Source organism: Gymnogyps californianus, chromosome 29, assembly GCF_018139145.2.
Source record: "Gymnogyps californianus isolate 813 chromosome 29, ASM1813914v2, whole genome shotgun sequence".
Classification (NCBI taxonomy): Eukaryota; Metazoa; Chordata; class Aves; order Accipitriformes; family Cathartidae; genus Gymnogyps; species Gymnogyps californianus.
The window spans coordinates 535,739-554,153 of NC_059499.1; the positions used below are offsets into that span (position 1 = coordinate 535,739).

An 18,415-nucleotide genomic window follows, 5' to 3' on the forward strand; every position below is an offset into this window, starting at 1 on the left:
TTAGAGGCAAAGACATTAAGAGGTTGCTGGTGAGCTTTATGTACCTGCAGAGTCTTTTGCAGCCAAAGAGCAGGTAAGGTTACGGCGGATTATATCTTCTGTTGATAATTCACAGTAGCAGGCTTTCGGAATTGGAAGAGACTGTTCCCTGTAGGATAACAGTGCCTGTGCTGAGGCTTTCTGCCAAAAGGTCTAAGACTTTAGTCTTCTAACCTTGCAGGAGAGTGAAGAAGATTGTCTTCCAAGGGAGGCTGAAATACCAAAGGGTTAAATACTTTGCGACTCTGGCTAAATCAAGCCAGTAGCTGAGTGAATGTTGAACTCCTGAGCTCATGTCTTTGCTGTACTGTGCCTTTGGTGATTTCTTGCCTTGTTCAGTCATCAAATGCTTTTTCCTGGCAAGCACTGGATTTGGGCTGATAGGACAGCAAAGAGTCATTGTCTGTACGTGTGCAGGGCTGTTCATTGCATTTGGAAATCTGTAACCAAATACCTTGTTCAAAGAAACAAATAGCATAGCCTGTTCATGTTAGAATAAATAAAAAGCTTTGTACAGCTGTGATTTTTTTTTTTTTTTTTTTTTTCCCCCTCCCTGCTTGGATTTTCTCTGTCTGTGCTGGGAGGTTTTCAGGTGATTGTAAATTAACCTCTTACTGCCTGAAATAGAGCAGCTGTTTTAACACCGGCTACAGTTAAACTCATCATGGAATAGTTTAGGTTGGAAGGGACCTTCTAGAGGTTCAGTCCTCCCCCAAAGTAGGGTCCAGTGTGAAGGTAGATTCAAGTGTGAAGTCAGATGAGGTTGCTCAGAGCCTCATCCAGCTGAGTTTTGAAGGGATCTAAGGACAGAGATTTGACACTTCTCTGGTCTCCCTTCCAGTGTTTGACCACCTTCACTGTGGAATTTTTTTTTTTTCCTTGCATCTAGTCTCATTTTCCTTTTCTGCAGCTTGTACCCATCACTTCCCTTCCTTTTGCTGTGCACCATTGAGAAGAGTCTTACTCAGTCCTTTATAACCACCTATTTGGCATCTGAAAACAGGAGATTATACCCCCCGAGCCTTCTCTCTTTCAGGCTGATTCTCTTTGCCTCTTCTCATACATCATGTTCTCTATTCCCCCTAAGTCCAGTTTGTCAGTGTCTTTTTGTTCGATTGGGTTTTTTTGTACTGAGGACCCCAAGACTGGATGTGGTACTCCATATGCCATCTCGTGGGTGCCAGATAGAGAGGGATAATCATTTTCCTCAACCTGCTGGCTGTGCCCTTGCTAATGCAGCCCAGTATGGGATTAGCTTTCAGATATTGACTTATACCGGAGTGGAACTTCAAGGCTCATTTAATATCCGCTTAACACATATTTAGCGCATAAGAAAATTGGAAATTACTTCAATTTCCCAAGCACATTGCCCCCTGAAAAGGATTTGCTAGATGTTTTGCAGAGGGGTTTATTTTGTAACTAGGAGACTCCCATAGCCCATTATACTGAATACCGTGGGTGCTTCCTTTGAAGTAGCTAATAGCTACAGAGGATTTTGGAATGTTCTTACAGGGCTGCAAGTTGGAGGGAGGAGGAAAACATGGGAGGAGGAAAAGTTGAGTCCCCAGTTTGTGCGCTGCAATGTCATCCGTTAACTGAGCAGTGGATCTGAAACTTTTGCTACCTTTAGCATTGAAGTGCCCTGTGTGTCTCAATGGCTACTGCCTGAGCTCCCAGGGAAAAAGTCATATATTTTTTGGTAAGCCATCTCTTTGCAGGGAGGTGCCCTACTTATCGTTTGTCTTTAGTTTAGCAGTTTTGGAGAGGAAATAATCTGATCAATCTCACTTGCTTCCCATAGCTGTTGTTGCCTGCAGTATATTCCCTGGTGCTTCATCCTGTCTAGTGCTAAAGGATATCCTAACTGCCAGTTTTGGTTCCGTTTCCATGCAGACATTGCCAGGAGCTTGAGTCTTGAATAATAATTCTTGTTTGTTTTTTCCTCTTGTTAAGCTCTCTGGATTCTGAGCTGACATCTCTCTGTCAGTCTGTGCTGGAGGACTTCAACCTGTGCTTGTTCTACCTGCCCTCTCCTCCTAATCTGAGCTCAACTAGTGAAGATGAAGAAGAGTATGAGAGTGGCTACTCCTTCCTTCCTGATCTCCTGATCTTTCGCATGGTGATCATCTGCCTTATGAGTGTTCACAGCCTCAAGAGGGCAGGTAACCAGTGCTTTATTCAGCCATTCAGAAATTTAGTGATTAACATTCAGCGGTCCAGTTAGGCTGAAGATGTTGTCTTAATTGGCATTCATGTTTTGAACTCGTGGTCAGTCTCCTCCACCTCATGATGCTGTCTTGTTGCAGGTTCAAAGCAGTACAGTGCAGCCATCGCTTTCACGCTGGCCCTCTTCTCTCACCTGATAAATCACGTCAATATTCGCCTGCAGGCAGAGCTAGAAGAAGGGGAAAATCCAGTCCCAGCCTTTCAGAGTGATGGCACAGGTAAGAGAACAGAGACACTGTAAGCTGGGTCTCCCCAGTTGCCTGCCTATAGGACTGGCTTTTACTTTTCTTTCCTAAATCTCCTGGGCATGGGTTTTGTAGTGTAGTTCTTGAGTGGTGGTAGAGACATCTTGATCTTTGACTGCTGGGCTGAAATCCCCAACGATGGGTAATCTGCTGAGACAGTCTCCACTTAGATGCTCTCTGTGAGTATCAAAACCATCACAGGATGAAAATGTTGCTTTCCTTGTTGTAAGGAGTTACCTTTCTGTATCTCTTGGCAGCTCATTCATCATCTGTTTACCCCAATCTGTGCTCCTTATTTTCTGTCTCTCTATTTGCTGTTATTTACTGGACTCTCTTCTCCTCCACTGAGGAGACTGATCTCAGGTGAAAGACCTGGGCAGAGCAGTGTCTGAGGCAGGCAGGCCCTGCTCAGCACACCTCATCTCTGCTCAGACAAAACCAGATCTTTAGTTTCTGCGGGATCCCGCTGAGCAGAGAATAAAACTGCTGAATCTTTCCCCTGCAAACAGTCAATTTGTAAGATTTCACAGAACGCAAGACTAGAGTTTTCCTGGTCAAAAGCAGCAATGAAGGACTCCTCCTCTGCATGGGTTTTGAAGCTGTGAGGGTGACAGAGGGCTGCTGGAAAGGCTGTGAGCGTGATGGTTAAGGAAGGGATTAGGTCAACTCAGCCTAGTGACAGGGTGGAGTGGCTGGTTTAATCAAGGTGACTGGCACATGCCCTTCCCCTGCTTGGTGGGTCACCTGGCTCTCAGGCTGTAGAAAGCGGGGGAAAAGATTTAAGATTCAACTGTGTATTTTATGCTGGTCTAGCAGCATTCAGCACTGAGGCTCCCTGACAACGGAGCAGCACAGCTTGGGCAGTAGGAATCCAGGCTTCCCAAGTCTTTCTGGGCGCCTTTTAGAAAGTGAGTCATTCTTCTAGGGTTGCCATTACTTGTTCTCTGGTTAAAGACACTAATAGAAGTGATGGCTGAAATTTGCACTACTGGTTCCCCAGGCTCAGGGCTGGCAAGCAGCTTGTGTGACACATCGGGACTTTCTTAACTCGTGGTCTCATTTCAAATGCCTGCAGATGACCAGGAGCCACGGGAGCCATTGAACTCCATTGAGAAGGAAGCTGAAGCTGACTTGGCCAATCATCAGCCCAGCGAGGAACAACGGAAGAATGACTGCAAGAAAAGCAAGAAATACTCCCGCCTCTCCTGTTTGCGTCGCCGCCGCCACCCCCAGCAGGTGGATGAGAGTGACCTGAGCGAGGGCTTTGACTCTGACTCCAGCCAGGGCTCCATAAAGGGCAGTGATGGCTCAGAAAGTGGCTCAGAGAAGAGTGACGAGGAAGCAGAAGCTGCTTTTGATGTGGAGACGGACTCTGACATGAACAGCCAAGAATCTCGGTCCGACTTGGAGGACATGGAGGACGAGCCAGGTGAGGAGGGAAGCGGCCAAGGCAAAAGCGGGCCCAAAGAGGCCTTAAAAAACTGTGTGGATGGCAGTGGGCTGGGGGACTCCAAGAGCCCAAGCATCTCTAAAATTGAGACTCCAGATCCAGCAGTCAATGGGCCAGCTTCCCTGAGCACTAATGACGCAAGCATAGCCAGTAATCTCCAGGCCATGTCCACCCAGCTGTTTCAGACCAAACGCTGCTTTCGCTTGGCTCCCACTTTCAGCAACATCCTTCTGAAACCAAACAGTGAACCACCCGTCTTGAAGGATGGAATAGAAAGCAAGCCATGTGTCAATGGAGATCTGGAGAAGCCCAGCTTGGCAGAGCAAGGTAAGGATCAGCGACCTCGTTCAAAATATTTGTTGTTGCAGTTCTGTGTAGAAAACTGCAAGCTGTAGCAGTCTGTTTGCTAAAATCCACCCTTTCTCAGGGTGCAAGTTCTCCTTCAGCCAAGTTTGGAGGAGCAGGTTGCTGAAGTACTGGGCAGGTCTTGGGTTGGGTGTTTCCTGAAGGAGTAGCTTTACTCTTACTGCCTGACATCCAGGAATACGTGCACAGAGCAAAGGAAACACCTGCAGCCAGCTGGAGTTATCTGTTGTTCTGCTCAACCGGCTAAATGCTGAGCAGCTCTGATAATACAGAGGATAATTCCAGCAGGTATTAAAAATTTGGATTATCTTCCTTTTTCCCATGTGAAATCTCTCTCATCAGACACACACTAGCGCTTCTGGTGATGGACAGTGCAGATGCGGTCCAAGAAGTTCTCCATGAGATGGCAGATTATCCACTCTGCAAAGCTCTCGTAGGAGCTTGTCTGTAAGATGTGACCTAGGTGCATGCGAAAGAAGTTGAGGGCCTCTTTCTGTCACCCTCTGAACGCTGCCTCGCTGAGTGCTCGGGGCGGAACCAAACTGCACATGCACAGCAGGTGGAGCTGCAATGTCTCTATTACCATGCGACTTACACAACTGAGTAATGTTCTGGGAAAAAAACAGCTTGAAAGAGAGGTCTGATGCACTACAGGGAGTTGTTTGTATTTCAGATAAAACCACATGGGCCTGTTCGGTCTTGTTTGTCATTCCTCCCAGCTTCCCTGGAGCAAGGAAACATTTTTGCATCGTGCTGCCAAATTCAATGGGCCTGCAGCACTGGCAAGATTCAGACTTTGCCTGGGCCAGGATTTGAAGGGGGAGTATTAGATCATGTTAATGTTTACTGGCTCCCGGCACTGCTTCATAGCCACTTGAAAGAGATGGGGGCAAAGGAAGAAACAAATGATTTTTGGTCTGTTTAACATTTTCCTTCAATGGGTTACACAGATGTTGCCGCTCCAGGAATGTATTTGAATAGGGTGGCCATGATACCTTTATAGATACAGAAAATGAGAGGTTGAATGAGCCAGGTTGAATGAATTAACTCATGTGCTTTTTAGCTTTGAGCTCTCCTTGCCTCAGCTGTGCTGTTTCAGAACTCGAGCTATTTAATGGTCTTAACATTCTATCAGGGATGGTTTCTGAATAAATTACTTCCTCCCTTTTGATTCTGAGGGTTTATTGAATGATAATTGCTGTGCTAATAGGCAGAAATGACTGTGCAATTAAAATAAGGGACTGTAGCAAAATGCGTCGTCGATTCCCAGCTTGCTGCTACCTTGATCTCAGGTCACTCATGCAGCTAGCATGCGATTTCGTTGGCAGTGGCTTTGAGATCCTCAGGTCTGTAGAATTACAAGATTGCAAAGCATATTCAATATTTAAAATCACCTGGGCCCTGGCTCATAAAATAGCTCTGCCATTTTCTTCTCTTGCATAGCCCGAAGATCGGTGCACGTTGACCTAAGCAGTGATTGCTGGCTCTGTTCTCTGCAGTAAATGATATCGTCCTTGTGCCGGCACGTGCTGCTTCCCCCTGCTCTGTTAGTGAGCGTCTCAGAGGCTGCTGCAGGGGTTAAGGCGTTTGTCAGACTTTCACAGGGAGATTTTAGCAATCTTCCCCCAACAACGAAGAAAATGCAACAGTGATACACTCTTATCAACAGCATAGGGGACAGGGAACTGGTTTTGTGAGGGTGTGTGGAGGCACCGCAAAGTTCAACTTGACTCTTACCAACCCAGCGCTGTTCTCATACCAGTAGGGCTTGGCTTCTCAAGGGATTTAATGCCTGCCATCCTGCTTTTCCCTTGGTTTTCCAGATGATGTGTCTGACTCTGAGGAAAGCATTTCAAGTAACAAATCCTGCAGGAATGAGCGGTCCCTTCAGGAGAAGCTAGAGATCGTGACCAACGAAGGGCTGCTTCTCACTGTCAAGGTGTTCCTGGACTGGCTGAGGACAAACACGGACCTCATCATCATGTGTGCTCAGGTGGGAACTGCGCTCGGTGTTTGGTCCAAGGCTGCGTCTGTTCAGTTCCCCTGGGCTGGGATGCTAAGGGCATATTGAAGCTACTGTCCCAGGCATGGACAGAAGGTGATGTTAAATACCCCACCAGCTGAATTAAGATAATCTTGACCTAAGAAGTGTAGTGAAGTTTACTCTTCATAAAGCATTCTGAGGTCTGTGAAACATGCTGGAAAGCCCAAGCGGCCTGGTTATCGCATACATCTGTCTTGACATTTTCTGTGGCCTTTTGTGTTTTGTTCCCGCAGAGCTCTCAGAGCCTGTGGAACAGGCTGTCTGTGCTCCTGAACCTTCTGCCTTCTGCTGCAGACCTGCAGGAATCAGGTACTGGAGAAGGAAGTGGCAATGTAATGTTTCAGCAAGCCTAGTCATCGGTGATTTCCATGGCGTGTGATAGATCCCGGGGCCAGAGATTTGCCAGTAGCAGTTTGCTTATTAGCAGAATGGGAGGTGGCATCATGCACGTGTTGTTTTTGTGTTTAAACACCATTCCAGTTAAATACTGTCGTGTAAACTTTAGATCTATTAATGCATTATATATGGCTGACAATATACTGAAGCACTCGCGCCTGTGTGCGTGAAGTCCTTGTGTGGCCAACATGAGTGGTATTAACTGTCAAGACCAGAAGTAAGGGTATGATTTTGTCACGGCAATCGTGGAAACTAGTTTTGAAGCTCCAAATGCTCGTGATGTGCCCTGTACCTCAGCCTGAAGATCCCCGTGGTTGATGAGAAGCATAGTTTAAACAGGGATGCTTGTCTGTTGGAACGAATGGGGAAGCTAACCCTCCAAACTATAGTTTTTCTGAAGTGGTGCGCCTCAGCAGGTTGTTTGGGACAGTTACTCTTTATATTGTGGGTGGCCTTTTTGTTCCTCCTTCAACACATGCTCACAGTACACGTGTGATTTAAAACCTCTGTCCTTGATCATTACAGATTGTGTGCTTTAAAGCAGTTTTCCTCTTTGTCCCCACGTCAGTTGTTTAAATCACCATATATTGCTGTGCTCCATCCTCTTCAGGGCTGGCCCTGTGTAACGAAGTCAAGGACATTCTGAGTGGCGCTGAGCTCCCAGACCTGAAAGCCAACTTGCTGCTCCCAGAAGATGTGGCCCTGCGAAATCTTCCCCCTCTGAAAAACGCACACAAGAGGTTTAACTTTGAGCAGGACCGGCCCATTTTCTCAGCGGTTGAGGAGGTGAGTCAGGGTAAATCCTGAATCTTGGCACAAGCTGCATTTCCCTTTCTGGAGGGGCGGCCTGTCTCAGCTGTGCAGATGAAGATCTAGTTCTTTCTTGCCAAAAAAGACCCCAAACTGATTCAAACTTTTGAGTCTGAGATGGGTTCATGTTATTGGTGGTTGCTGCAGTCATCTGTCTATCCAAAAATCAGTGTTCAAAAAATTGCCTTGCCTTCCCTTCCCTGTCAGAGTCTTTATGAAAGGAAGCAGTCACATGTTGACAGCTTTGCTGCGTGAAGTCTCCTGACCTCCCTGTCTGGGCAGAAGAGTTGTTATCTCTGCCTTGCCTTGAATGAAGGGAATTTGGTTGGAGCTGCAGGATACTTCCTGTGATCCTTCTCTAGGAAATGCAAAAGTCTGTGAGATCTCACTTCACGTGGCACTCTGTGCCCTCGTAGAGCACTTCTGTCTGTTTTCCCAAGCATAAAGGGCCAAGATGATTGTTTCTGGGTAGTGGAGGTGTACAGAAAAAGGCAATTGTTATTCTCCTGTCTCGCCTTGCTACACCAATCTGCTTCCTTTGGAGCGGGGAATGTATTAACATCTTCTGCCTCGATTTGAGGGCACTGCTGTGATGCATGACGCGGGACCCGTGTTTGTTAAATCTCAGTCCAGCCAGCTGAGGTCTTGAATGTCGTCCCAAGCTGCCGGGGCAGCTGGAGCAAAGTGCAGCAATCTCGCATTCCACGTGAGCTCACCTTTTGCTGCCTTTGCTCAGCAGCCCAGCCGAGAGTAGTGCCTGCCCCAAAATCGGATATAGATTGTTGTTTTATTTGATCCCTTTTCCCGGCGCTGCGATCTTGAGCAGAGATTTATGGGGGAGAGCCTGTTGATGTTTTGTGAGGTTTTCTTGAGTTGGGGAAGCCCAGACTGCAAACACCTCTAAGCTTTCTGGCCAACTGTAGGCTTTCCTGCAGTCTCTGTCTTCAGAAGCACATTTCCATCAGAAATGTTTCCTTTGAATTTTTTTTAATAGCGGTTTCTGCCTTTTCCAAAAGCGTGAGCTGCAGAGTTGGAGCTGGCTCAGGCTACAACCCCCGTGGGGAGACATGGCTGGTGATTGCCTGTCTGCTTCTTTGCAGTCTGTTGTTCGGATTTGCTGCATTCGGAGCTTTGGCCACTTCATTACCCACTTGCAAGGCAGCATCCTGCAGTTCAACTCGGAGCTTGGGATCTTCATCAGCATAGCACAGTCGGAGCAAGACAACTTGCTGCATCAGGCCCAAGCCCAGTTTCACATGGTGAGTTGGCAGAGGTGGGCTAATTCTCTGTACTTGGCACAATTTCCTGTAGATCACTATTAGATTGTAACTATAATCACAGATCTTTGGTGGGAGGTGAAATTTTTGCTCCTTAAAGCTACTCAGGTGTCCCCTTTTCACCCTATTTCTGGAAGCATGTGCTAGTGTCAGCTTGTGTGTCTCCTGCTAACTGATATGGAAGTTTGTTTTTGTAACTAGGCTGCAGAGGAAGCTCGTCGGAACAGGCTAATGAGAGATATGGCTCAGCTTCGACTGCAGGTAGGAGATGCTGGTTCCAGCCTGAAAACTGGCAGGATAGTGGCTGAAATGTCTGAAACCAGGAAGGGAAGGGGGAGCTCTCTGCTCCCATCTCACGCAGAGGCAGTAAGTCTGTTCTGCACAGACAGAATCACAGAGTATCTCGAGTTGGAAAGGACCCATAGGGATCATCGAGTCCAACTCCCTGCTCCTCGCAGGGCTATCTAAAAATAACTGTATGCCTATGAGCATCGTCCAGACGCTCCTTGAACTCTGACAGGCTTGGTGCTGTGACCACTTCCCTGGGGAGCCTGTTCCAGTGACTGACCACCCCTCAGCGAAGAACCTTTTCCTAATGTCCAGTCTGAACTTCCCCTGACGCAGCTTCATTCCATTTCCTCGTGTCCTGTCGCTGGTCACCAGAGAGAGGAGATCAGCACCTCCCCCTCTGCTGCCCCCCTTGAGGAGGTTGTAGGCTGCGATGAGGTCACCCCTCAGCGATGAGGTCACCCCTCGGCGATGAGGTCACCCCTCAGCCTTCTCTTCTCCAAGCTGAACAAGCCAAGTGACCTCAGCTGCTCCTCATAAGTCTCGCCCTCAAGATGTTTCACCATCTTGGTCACCCTCCTCTGGACACACTCTGATAGTTTGATGTCCTTCTTAAATTGAGGTGCCCAAAACTGCACACCGTACTCGAGGTGGGGCCGCACCAGTGCAGTGCAGAGTGGGACAATCATCTCCCTCTGACCCGCTGGCTGCATCCAGCCCTCTGCTCCCTGTGCTGGGAGCTTGGAAAAGCTTGATGGAGCTTTGCAGGGCGAGTCTTGCCCTGTTTGATCGTTTGTTTCAGCATAAATGTGAAGCAAGTGTCTCTGCATGTGTATGTTTTCAGCTGGAGGTTTCTCAGCTGGAGGGAAGTCTCCAGCAGCCCAAAGCGCAGTCAGCCATGTCTCCTTATCTTGTCCCGGACACCCAGGCCCTCTGCCAGCACCTGGCTGTTGTCAAGCAGCTAGCCACCAGCGGGAGGTTCATAATCATCATCCCTCGAACAGGTATGGGGACTCCACGTCAAATAACTGAGCCTGCCTTCGCCTCATTCCCTGCTTGCTAGGAAGGCGGCCCTGTGGGCCAGGGTGGTGGCTGCTGTTGTCCTTTACTTCGGCTGGAGCAGCTGAAACACCGTTGCCACATGTCACTTTTGGGGCCTGTTTTATATGTGGCTTGGAATCTAACATAGTGTATCAAAGAACAGCTGGAAAGAGAGAGGCCCTGTTCACCCTCCGCTTTGTCCGCCTCCTGTGGCGGCCACTGCTGCCATGCATCAGAGACAGTTCAGTGGAATTCTTGACACATCTGGATTAGTTTGCAGAAGTATAACTGTAAGCCAGATGTTTTTGCTTCTTTTTTTTTTTTTTTTTTCTGTTAGTGATTGATGGCTTAGACTTCCTGAAAAAGGAGAACGCAGGTGCTCGGGACAGCATCCGGTATCTGGAGGCAGAATTTAAAAAGGGAAACAGGTGAGAGTGGGAGAGTGATGCGATTTGCCCTTGGTTTTGGAATGGGTGTATTTTGGGGTGGAAGAAAATGTCAGTGGTGGGAGCAGGCTGTGCATCCCTTGGAGCAGAGTGAGGAGTGGGCCGAGGGAAAGCCAGGCCTCAGGAATGCACTTGGCGAGAGGGAAGGTGGTGAAGTAACAGATTTGGCAGCTGCTTCTCCAGATGCGCTTGTAGTTTCTGCTCGGCCATGAAACGTAGCTGCTTCTGAGGAACGGAGGGAGTTGCATCTCTTTCTCACTGTATAAAACTGAGCAGGACCTTTTACTGATGCACTAGGAGTGCTGGAAGAGCTGTACCGCATTATTGCCCGGGTTAGCTGTAGAAGGACAAACAGCCGTGCTTCTGTGAAGACAAACTGCATCTGCAAGGCCTCTGTCAGGGCTGGTGGGCTTTGAAACGCTTGTGGTATTGTGAACTGCACACAGCGATGGTGATGAGCCAGGGGAGGTGATTTAAGAGATTTCACAGGGGATTCCTTGGGCAGGCCTTTGGGTGTTATTTTGGTTGATAAAAGCCAGCACTGCAAAGGGTCCTGCAGCAGCGGGTGGGCCTGCTGTAGAGCATTGACTTCAGTCTGTGTGACCGTGTCTCCATGTGAGCTCAGTGATTCTGATCTTTCCTTAGGTACATTCGTTGCCAGAAAGACGTTGGGAAGAGCTTTGAGAGGCATAAATTGAAGAGACAAGATTTAGATGCCTGGTAAGATTACAGCATCTGGAGATGTCTGAGCCTGATTCCCAGCAGGCAGGTGGCTTTGGGGAGAGGTGTTAGCACTGGGACCCGTCATGCAGCTTGCTTGATTTGGTGCTCTAATGTGAGTGATTATAAAATTCCCTAGAGAGACTGTTAGGGCATCCATCTGTGCATCTCGCATAGCACCAAACCCTTGGTGCTAAGAAGGGTCTCTAAGGCTTTTCTAAGCCCTCAACAGGCAACAGAGAAACAGTCCTGCTTTCCACGTGTCCTCCTGAGCATATATGAAACTGCACGAACACGTGGTCTTCCCTCTGACTTTCCCCTCTGTTTCTCTTTTCTTGCATCTGTCTGGCAGGAATCTCTATAAAATACTGGACAGCTGCAAACAACTGACAGTGTCCCAAGGAAGCGGAGAGGACGACACCACAGGAATGGTCACCATCATCACGGGCTTTCAGCTGGAGGACCCAAGCACGTTCTCAGCCCCCATGCAGGTCAGTAGCTCTTTGTCTGGCTAAACTGAGCCTTTCTGCTTCCTAGCAAGATTAAAATCTGGTTGATTAGCAAGAGTTTTTTGTTTTTTCTTTAATGTTTTCTGCCTTGGGTAATAACTGTCCTGCATTTCCCAAACATAGTTCATAAGTCGTGATTCCTATTTCCGTGAAGGCCCCTTGATTTGTCATGCTTTTGTGGTGCAAAGTATCCTCGGGGAGGTGGGAGAAGTAATTTGCACGTCTGTGCAGGCCTCTCATGCCAGAGCAACTTTAGCATGAAGGAGAACTGGGCCTTTTAGCCATGACAAACTCTGCCTGAGCCTCTCCAAGCTGAGAAGGGCAGTCTTTTTGACAGGCCAAGAAAAAAAAATAACCTGTTTTGTCTCTGTTTGCTTGCAGTCTGCCATCCAGGCAGCCGCCAATGCCAGTGTAGAAATAAAAAATGTTCTGGAGTTCTACAAGCAGTGGAAAGAGATGGGCTGATGTTCAGAAAGGCATCAGGTTGGTGTACCTTTCTCTCCCCCTCTCGGAACGTGCAGCGTCTGAACAAAGGAAACAAAAATCCGGGCGACACTTAGACACGAAGAAGCAGCAGCAGCAACAATAACAAAAATATCTACCAAAAAAAAAAAAAAGAAAAAAAATCCAATTTGGGCACGCACACAGACACCCTCCACCTGTATCCCGACCAGACGGCTGTATATCTCCGACGGCGCCAACTGCTCTGAGAAGAGAGAGGCACCTCGGCACGGCCGAGGCAGAGCTCTGCCCTTCTCCCAGTCGGCAGAGATGGGCGAGAGACGGGCAGTCATTCATTCCCCCCTCATTCCTCCCCAAAGCTTGCTTGGTCATCTGAAATGGGCAGGCGACTTCTAAAGCGTGGACTTTACTGAAATGAAACCAAACCAGCGCAGCAGAAATGGAGCCCTCCTAGCTTGGGAAAGAAGATCCAAAGAGTGCTTAGCTCTCGTTTGGCAATCTGGTGACAGGAAAGCAGATATTCTCTTTTTTTCCCCCGCCCCTCCTTTCCCCCCCCCCTTTGAATTAATTATTTTTCAAGGGTTTTTTCCTTTTAATTCTTAGTTTTTATATATCTAAATAATATTAAAAAAAAAAAAGAAAAAGTGGAGTTCCTTTGGGGTTCTGGATACTCTTCCAATGTCAGAGAGAAAAGGAAACAATTATGCTATTTAAAAGGGGGGGAAAGCTTTTAATATAATTTTTTTTTCTTTTTTGAACAAGGATATTTATTTCCTTTCCCTGTCCCCCATGGAGCGGGCTCAGTGCAAAGGGATGTTGGCCTGCAAGGAGAGGGCAGTCTGAAGTGCCTCGATAGGCTTGGTGCACATCCTTGCTCTCCTTACAAGCTGCATGCTTCATGAGCAACAAGAGATTGGCCGGGCTGCTTGAGAGAGGTGAAAAGGACTCTGTTCCTCCTTCCCCAGTCCCTCCCGCTTTTTTGCTTCCAGCATTAGACCTTGGAGAAAAGGAGTGGAATCCAGCAGAGTTGCTGGAAGAGAGAGAGAAGAGCCGTGTGGGATTTAAACACCGATAAGGCTCAATCACTTGGCTTGAGTGCTGCGACCCTGGGATGGAGCAGACATCTCCGAAGGACCCAATGCCTCCTCTTCTTTTTTTTTTTTTCCTTTTCTGTTTTTTTTTTCCCTTCTAAGTCTTGCAATGAGGTGTGGAGGAGGAAGGAGGATCTCAAAGCCATTCTCTCTTCTGCTGGTTGTTGCGACACGCCGCTGCTGCTATGCCATGCTAGAGAGGGTGGCAGAACTTGAGTGTTTGCATCCCCCCTCCTCACGTCCCTCCAGGGCAGGCGAAGGCAGCGCAGTGACCGCCGCTGCCCAGGAGGACGGAGCTCACGAACCGTTCAGTGCTTTCAGCATCCCGAAAAGAAGGGATGATGCTACCTGGATGAGTGCTGGAAGAGCCTCTTCCCCGTGGGACCTGTGAGGGACCTTTCAGACCTCCATCTTGACAGCATCTCAAGCAACCTGTGTCTGACATCCTGTCACACGCTGATGCTTGGAAATGAAGAAGCGGGTTGCTCCCAGGACAGCAGGCAGTGGGAGATAGGCTGAACGGCCTCTTTGTACTTCATCTGTGTCAATGTACTCAAGAAGCAGATGTCTCCATCCACATGAACTAACAGCAGCTATGCAAGTAAAAACCACTATCTTCTACGTTTGCGTGTTTTTTCACATGGGCCGGCCAGAAGCTGCTACAAAAGGGGCATAATATGGAAAGACAAGTAACATACTCCAATCTGTGCAGACTTCCTAGCATGATGCATTGTACTGGAGTGGCAGGATGTTCCTTGTTTTCAGGTAAAAACTAAAAAAAAAAACCAGCACAAGTCCCAGAGGATTCATTTATATCCCAATTTCAGTTCCTTTGCAGCATGCAGCCTTGTAGCACGGCAGAGAGAAATGCCGAGCTTTAAGTTACAGCTGGAGCTGGCCCTACGAGGTCCATCCCTCGTGGTCCGAAAGGCAGATGGAGGGGGTAGAGTGGCAGGGCTTCCCTGCAGGTTTTTCCTTTTTTGCAGCTTCTCCTGAAACTCGCGGTGCTTTTCTAGGCTAAGCCAAGGAAACAACATAAGCAGAACGGCAAGTCAAAGACTCTGGCTCATCTTGGGTGTTCTTAGAGATCTAAGATGGGCTGTGAAGCTTGTCAGTCACTCTTTCCTCCAGTGCTACTGGTGTTTTTCTTTGAAGCCATTTGTTTGTCTAGCTCGTTATTTTTGTTTGATGGGGTGGGAAAAGAAAAGAGAATCACCTTGTGGGCCTTGTCCTTCAGTGTACGAGCCGGAGCAATGTGGTGGAGAGCACAGTCACCTCCCCTTCTGCCCCTCAGTTGACTCGGAGAGTGCTGCTCAGTTATACGCTCCTTGCCCGGTGGAAGCCTGGCTCAGTGGGATGGATAGCTGGTGGATTGTGCTTATTTTTTCCCTGCTGCTTAAGAAAACCATCCACCTCCTTGCTTGCAAAGCACGTCAGAAGGGGCTGCAGTCTGCAACTCCCTTCTGGAGGTCTGCTCGAGCTGAAGCCCGGCTGCGTTTGCAGTCCTGAGAGGCCTAATTGTCATTCCCTTCTGGCTGCGTAGTGCAAAGCGTGCGCTCGGGGTTGGTAAAGAAAAGAGCATTGCTTGGCTGAAATCGAAATAGCGAGGAGCTGGAGGCATTCCGCAGCTTTGCTCTGGGCCAGGTATTCCCTTGGCCGCAGCTGGATCTTGAGGGGAGAAAAGAGCAATGCAAATAAAGCAGCAACCAAAAGGGAATGCCTGTCGTGCCGATCACAAGCGTCTCGGTTCCTACAGCTCCCCAGGCTGCCGGTGGTGCAGGATGAGAGCTGGGAGCCAAGTGCTGGGGGGTCAGGGCAGCAGATTAGGTTGGTGCTATCGCTGAACAGGGTGGGAGCAAGGGGTGACAGGCCGGTGCAGAAGATGGGCTAACGCAGTCCATCCATGTCCTGAATCGGACTGATGGCTTGTTTGGGCTGGACGCAGAAGGCAGTTCAAGAACAAAAGTAAATAAACTTGACATTTCTGTAACAAGATGATGTTGCTGAGCTGCAGTGAGCCCACTTAGGGGCCACACGGTGAAGTCAGAGGGCTTCTTTCTAAAAGGCAGCAAGGCTGTTGCCTTACTTTTCCTCGTAACCATCCCTTAGTGACTGCCCTGGTCTCCTGAGGGGTTGTTTTAATATTACCCTGAGGTTTTGCACAACTGGAGAGGAGGAAAAGGCCCTAGCCCTTCAATGGGGAATCTAAACTGCCCAGTGGCGTCTTTCAGTACATCATACCTCTGGGCTGAGTGGGGAGGGATAGTAACCTTTCTAAAAAGGCACCTGAAAGCTCCCTGTGCCACCCTGCTTCCTCTCCAGAACATGCCACTGTGGTTGAGGACCTGATGATTTATTTGTTTTGGATGCACATCCCCAGTCAGAGATACCCAGAGCTGAAAAAGTGGGAGACTTCAAAGCTCCGGAACAGCGTAGCTGCAAAGCGGCCTCAGGGAAGATGGCAAGCTGTGTCCTCCGGCAAGCGTTGCCTTCTAATGGAGGCTCGACTTGACGTCTTTAAGATTGGGGTAAAGGAAGACACTTCTTAGCCCCAATCCCAGCACTCACGATGAGTTGGAGTCCCTGGGTACAAATGGATACAGATCTGCCGTGTCCGAGGGCCTGTGCCAGTTTCCCCCACGGGGGATTTGGTGCGTCGCTTCCAAATCCCAACCCAGAAGCCAAAAGCGGGAGGCTGGTTTCCCTGGCCTCCTGTGTTGGTCGCTGATGCTAAGCAGTTCTCCAGGGCTAAAGAAAACTTGAAGGTCAGTGGGGAGGCTCCGTGTAGCGTGGCTTACTGCTCTGCCCGTGGCTCCTGAGCGCTGTGGCTGGGGTTTCCCCAGAGCTCACCACAGCATATTCCTGCCAGCCTGAGAGCGAGCCACAAACTGACTCACCAAGCTAGCGTCATGCAAGCATTGAGCCTTGTGAAAGCTAGCTCTGGGCCACTGCTAATCCATATGGTGCTATTTCTGTACCGACTCAAAGCTCGCTAAGACCAGCTCCGAGCTAGTCCCGTAACGCCCACTGTGCTGGGAAGGAGAGCAAAAAGAAAAACAATCTTGTGGGCCGAAAGCATTGTTTTGAATGCGTTTTTTGTGTGTTTCTTGGTTTTGATTTTCTTTTCGTTACCACCGTGTTGAGCTCTCGGAAGTTTATGGGGTGACCCCAAGCTGGGAGAGCGCAGGTTTGCGGTGGTTGAGGCTTGCTGGGTTTCCCGGGGAGGCAGCACGGGGGCCAGGGGCTGTCCCATGCCGTGGCTGGTGGGCGCAGTCACTCTCGTGCTTGTTGGACTTCTGCTCAGTGGTTTCACGGGCTGTGCCAAGCGACTCTTCCTTCTGCTCCCATCCTTGCTCGGCTCGATGCCGCCTGCAATGCCTTGGATTTTTGCTTGCATCTTTTTTTTCTTTTTTTTTTTCCCTTCTTGACGTCCAGCAGAGCTAGCCAGTCTGGCTGGGGCGGAAAATAGGGTGGGGAAAACGGGGTGGCTGTGAGAACGGAGAAGGGCAGGAAGGTTGGCACAGGATCCCCGTGTCGCTGGTCCTGCCTCTGTCTGCTGGCAGGGAGAGGACTGTTGCTTGGTTTGAGGCGAGGGACAATCACCTCTCCCTCAGTCCTCCTTTTGTAGCACAAAAAAAGCCCAGCCTGTGGATTTGTGCTTAGATAGCTCTCGCTGGGGGACCGATGGGACGGCTGTTGGACCCCAGCTGGGACGAGGAGGAGCTCGGGGGCTCTCACGGCATGCGTCTTGACTGTGATCCGAACACATTGACTAGCTTAATAAAATACGAGATGTTTGTACCTCTTGTTTTGTGGTGATTCCCAGCCCAGCCCGTGTTTCTCCTACGCAGCCCCAGAGAGGGGTACATTTTTGAGAGGTGAATCCACCCTCAAACGTGCACTTCGCTGACCGAACTTTCTGCTTTTCAGGGAAAAAAAAGCTTTGCCATTCCCAACCCCTTTGAATGTTATTTGACTCGGGTGAAGGCAGGCATAACCTTGGTTTGCTTTTGATTTGATAGGATGAAATGTAGGTGGGTCCCTTCCTTATCCCTATAACGGGAATAGTATTTCCTTTGTTCCTTTCCCCTTTGCTCGCTGCCTTTGTGGTTCAGGGTGAGTTCGTCCTCTTGCCAGGACTCTGCATGTTGCTGCCCGCAGGAGCATCCCCAACCCCAGCAACGTCGCGATCAGCAAAAATCACCGCAGTGGTTTATTGGGCGCCTTCTCAGCTTGGTTCTAAAAGGGGGGTTGGAAAGTATACCTTTTTAAAAATGTGTAACTTTTAAGTGTTGATTCGAGGTGCCTTTAAGAGGCTTGGTTTCAGGGGCAGAGCTGGGCAGCACACTTGAAGTCAGGCTCCGTGAGCGTCCACGCCGGGCACTGGTGACTTGGGGAGCTGGGGGGCGGCGGAAAAGTCTTCCATTCCCTGTATTCCTTCGCACCAAAGCTCCTTTATTTGCTCTGCTAGTGGAAAGCGTTGAGCCAGGCACCAATATAATTGACTCTCCAGTTCTTTGGAGGCTGCCAGCAGCGGGAAGGTCCGAGAGGGAGGTTGTGGAAAGGCGAATCCGGCTTTTATGGGAGAATAAGCTGTGGACGACTTCTTCCCGCGGGGCGAGACGTGCCCTGCGTCCCAACGCCGCTGCCTGCGGTGGCACAAAAGGGACCTCTCACTGCCGGCTCTGTCCCCTCCGAAAGGGCTGGAAACGCCTCTTTCCAGCTTGAGAGGGCTGTGCCGAGGCGCTGCCCGGCATTAACGGCCTTGGCCGGGGGCTGTGGACGTTAACCTGCCCCGTTACCAAACTCTCTGTGCCTCCATTTCCCGTCGGCGTAGGCAGCGTGTTTGCTGCGAGGGGTGCCCCGTCGGTGTGGGTCTGCCCCGCTCCCCTCGCACTGGAAGCGAACCGAGGGGGTTCGCTCCTGCAAAATTGAAGCAGGACAAAGCCTCGTAACACCGATCGAGAGCTGCGACTCCTGGTCCTGGCTCCTTGGGGTGCCGAAT

At 49.3% G+C, this 18,415-nt stretch overlaps 1 protein-coding gene across 4 annotated transcripts in view; it reads left to right on the forward strand.

Annotated features, from left to right (window-relative positions):
* SMG5 (SMG5 nonsense mediated mRNA decay factor) overlaps positions 1-17,205 on the forward strand; it is a 32,764-nt gene extending 15,559 nt beyond the window's left edge. Inside the window, exons 9-23 of one of the 4 annotated variants that reach the window (XM_050912262.1) lie at positions 5-73; positions 1,993-2,201; positions 2,346-2,483; positions 3,586-4,005; positions 4,066-4,287; positions 6,150-6,319; positions 6,604-6,679; positions 7,377-7,552; positions 8,677-8,835; positions 9,055-9,114; positions 9,986-10,145; positions 10,520-10,610; positions 11,274-11,348; positions 11,701-11,839; positions 12,239-17,205. In XM_050912262.1, the coding sequence (XP_050768219.1) occupies positions 5-73; positions 1,993-2,201; positions 2,346-2,483; positions 3,586-4,005; positions 4,066-4,287; positions 6,150-6,319; positions 6,604-6,679; positions 7,377-7,552; positions 8,677-8,835; positions 9,055-9,114; positions 9,986-10,145; positions 10,520-10,610; positions 11,274-11,348; positions 11,701-11,839; positions 12,239-12,322 (2,248 nt within the window). In that variant the 3' untranslated portion in view covers positions 12,323-17,205. Of the gene's footprint in view, positions 1-4; positions 74-1,992; positions 2,202-2,345; positions 2,484-3,585; positions 4,288-6,149; positions 6,320-6,603; positions 6,680-7,376; positions 7,553-8,676; positions 8,836-9,054; positions 9,115-9,985; positions 10,146-10,519; positions 10,611-11,273; positions 11,349-11,700; positions 11,840-12,238 lie in introns of all 4 variants that reach the window. The other 3 variants (XM_050912261.1, XM_050912264.1, XM_050912263.1) reach the window with 3 other exon arrangements.
* The last annotated feature ends 1,210 nt before the right edge of the window (positions 17,206-18,415 follow it).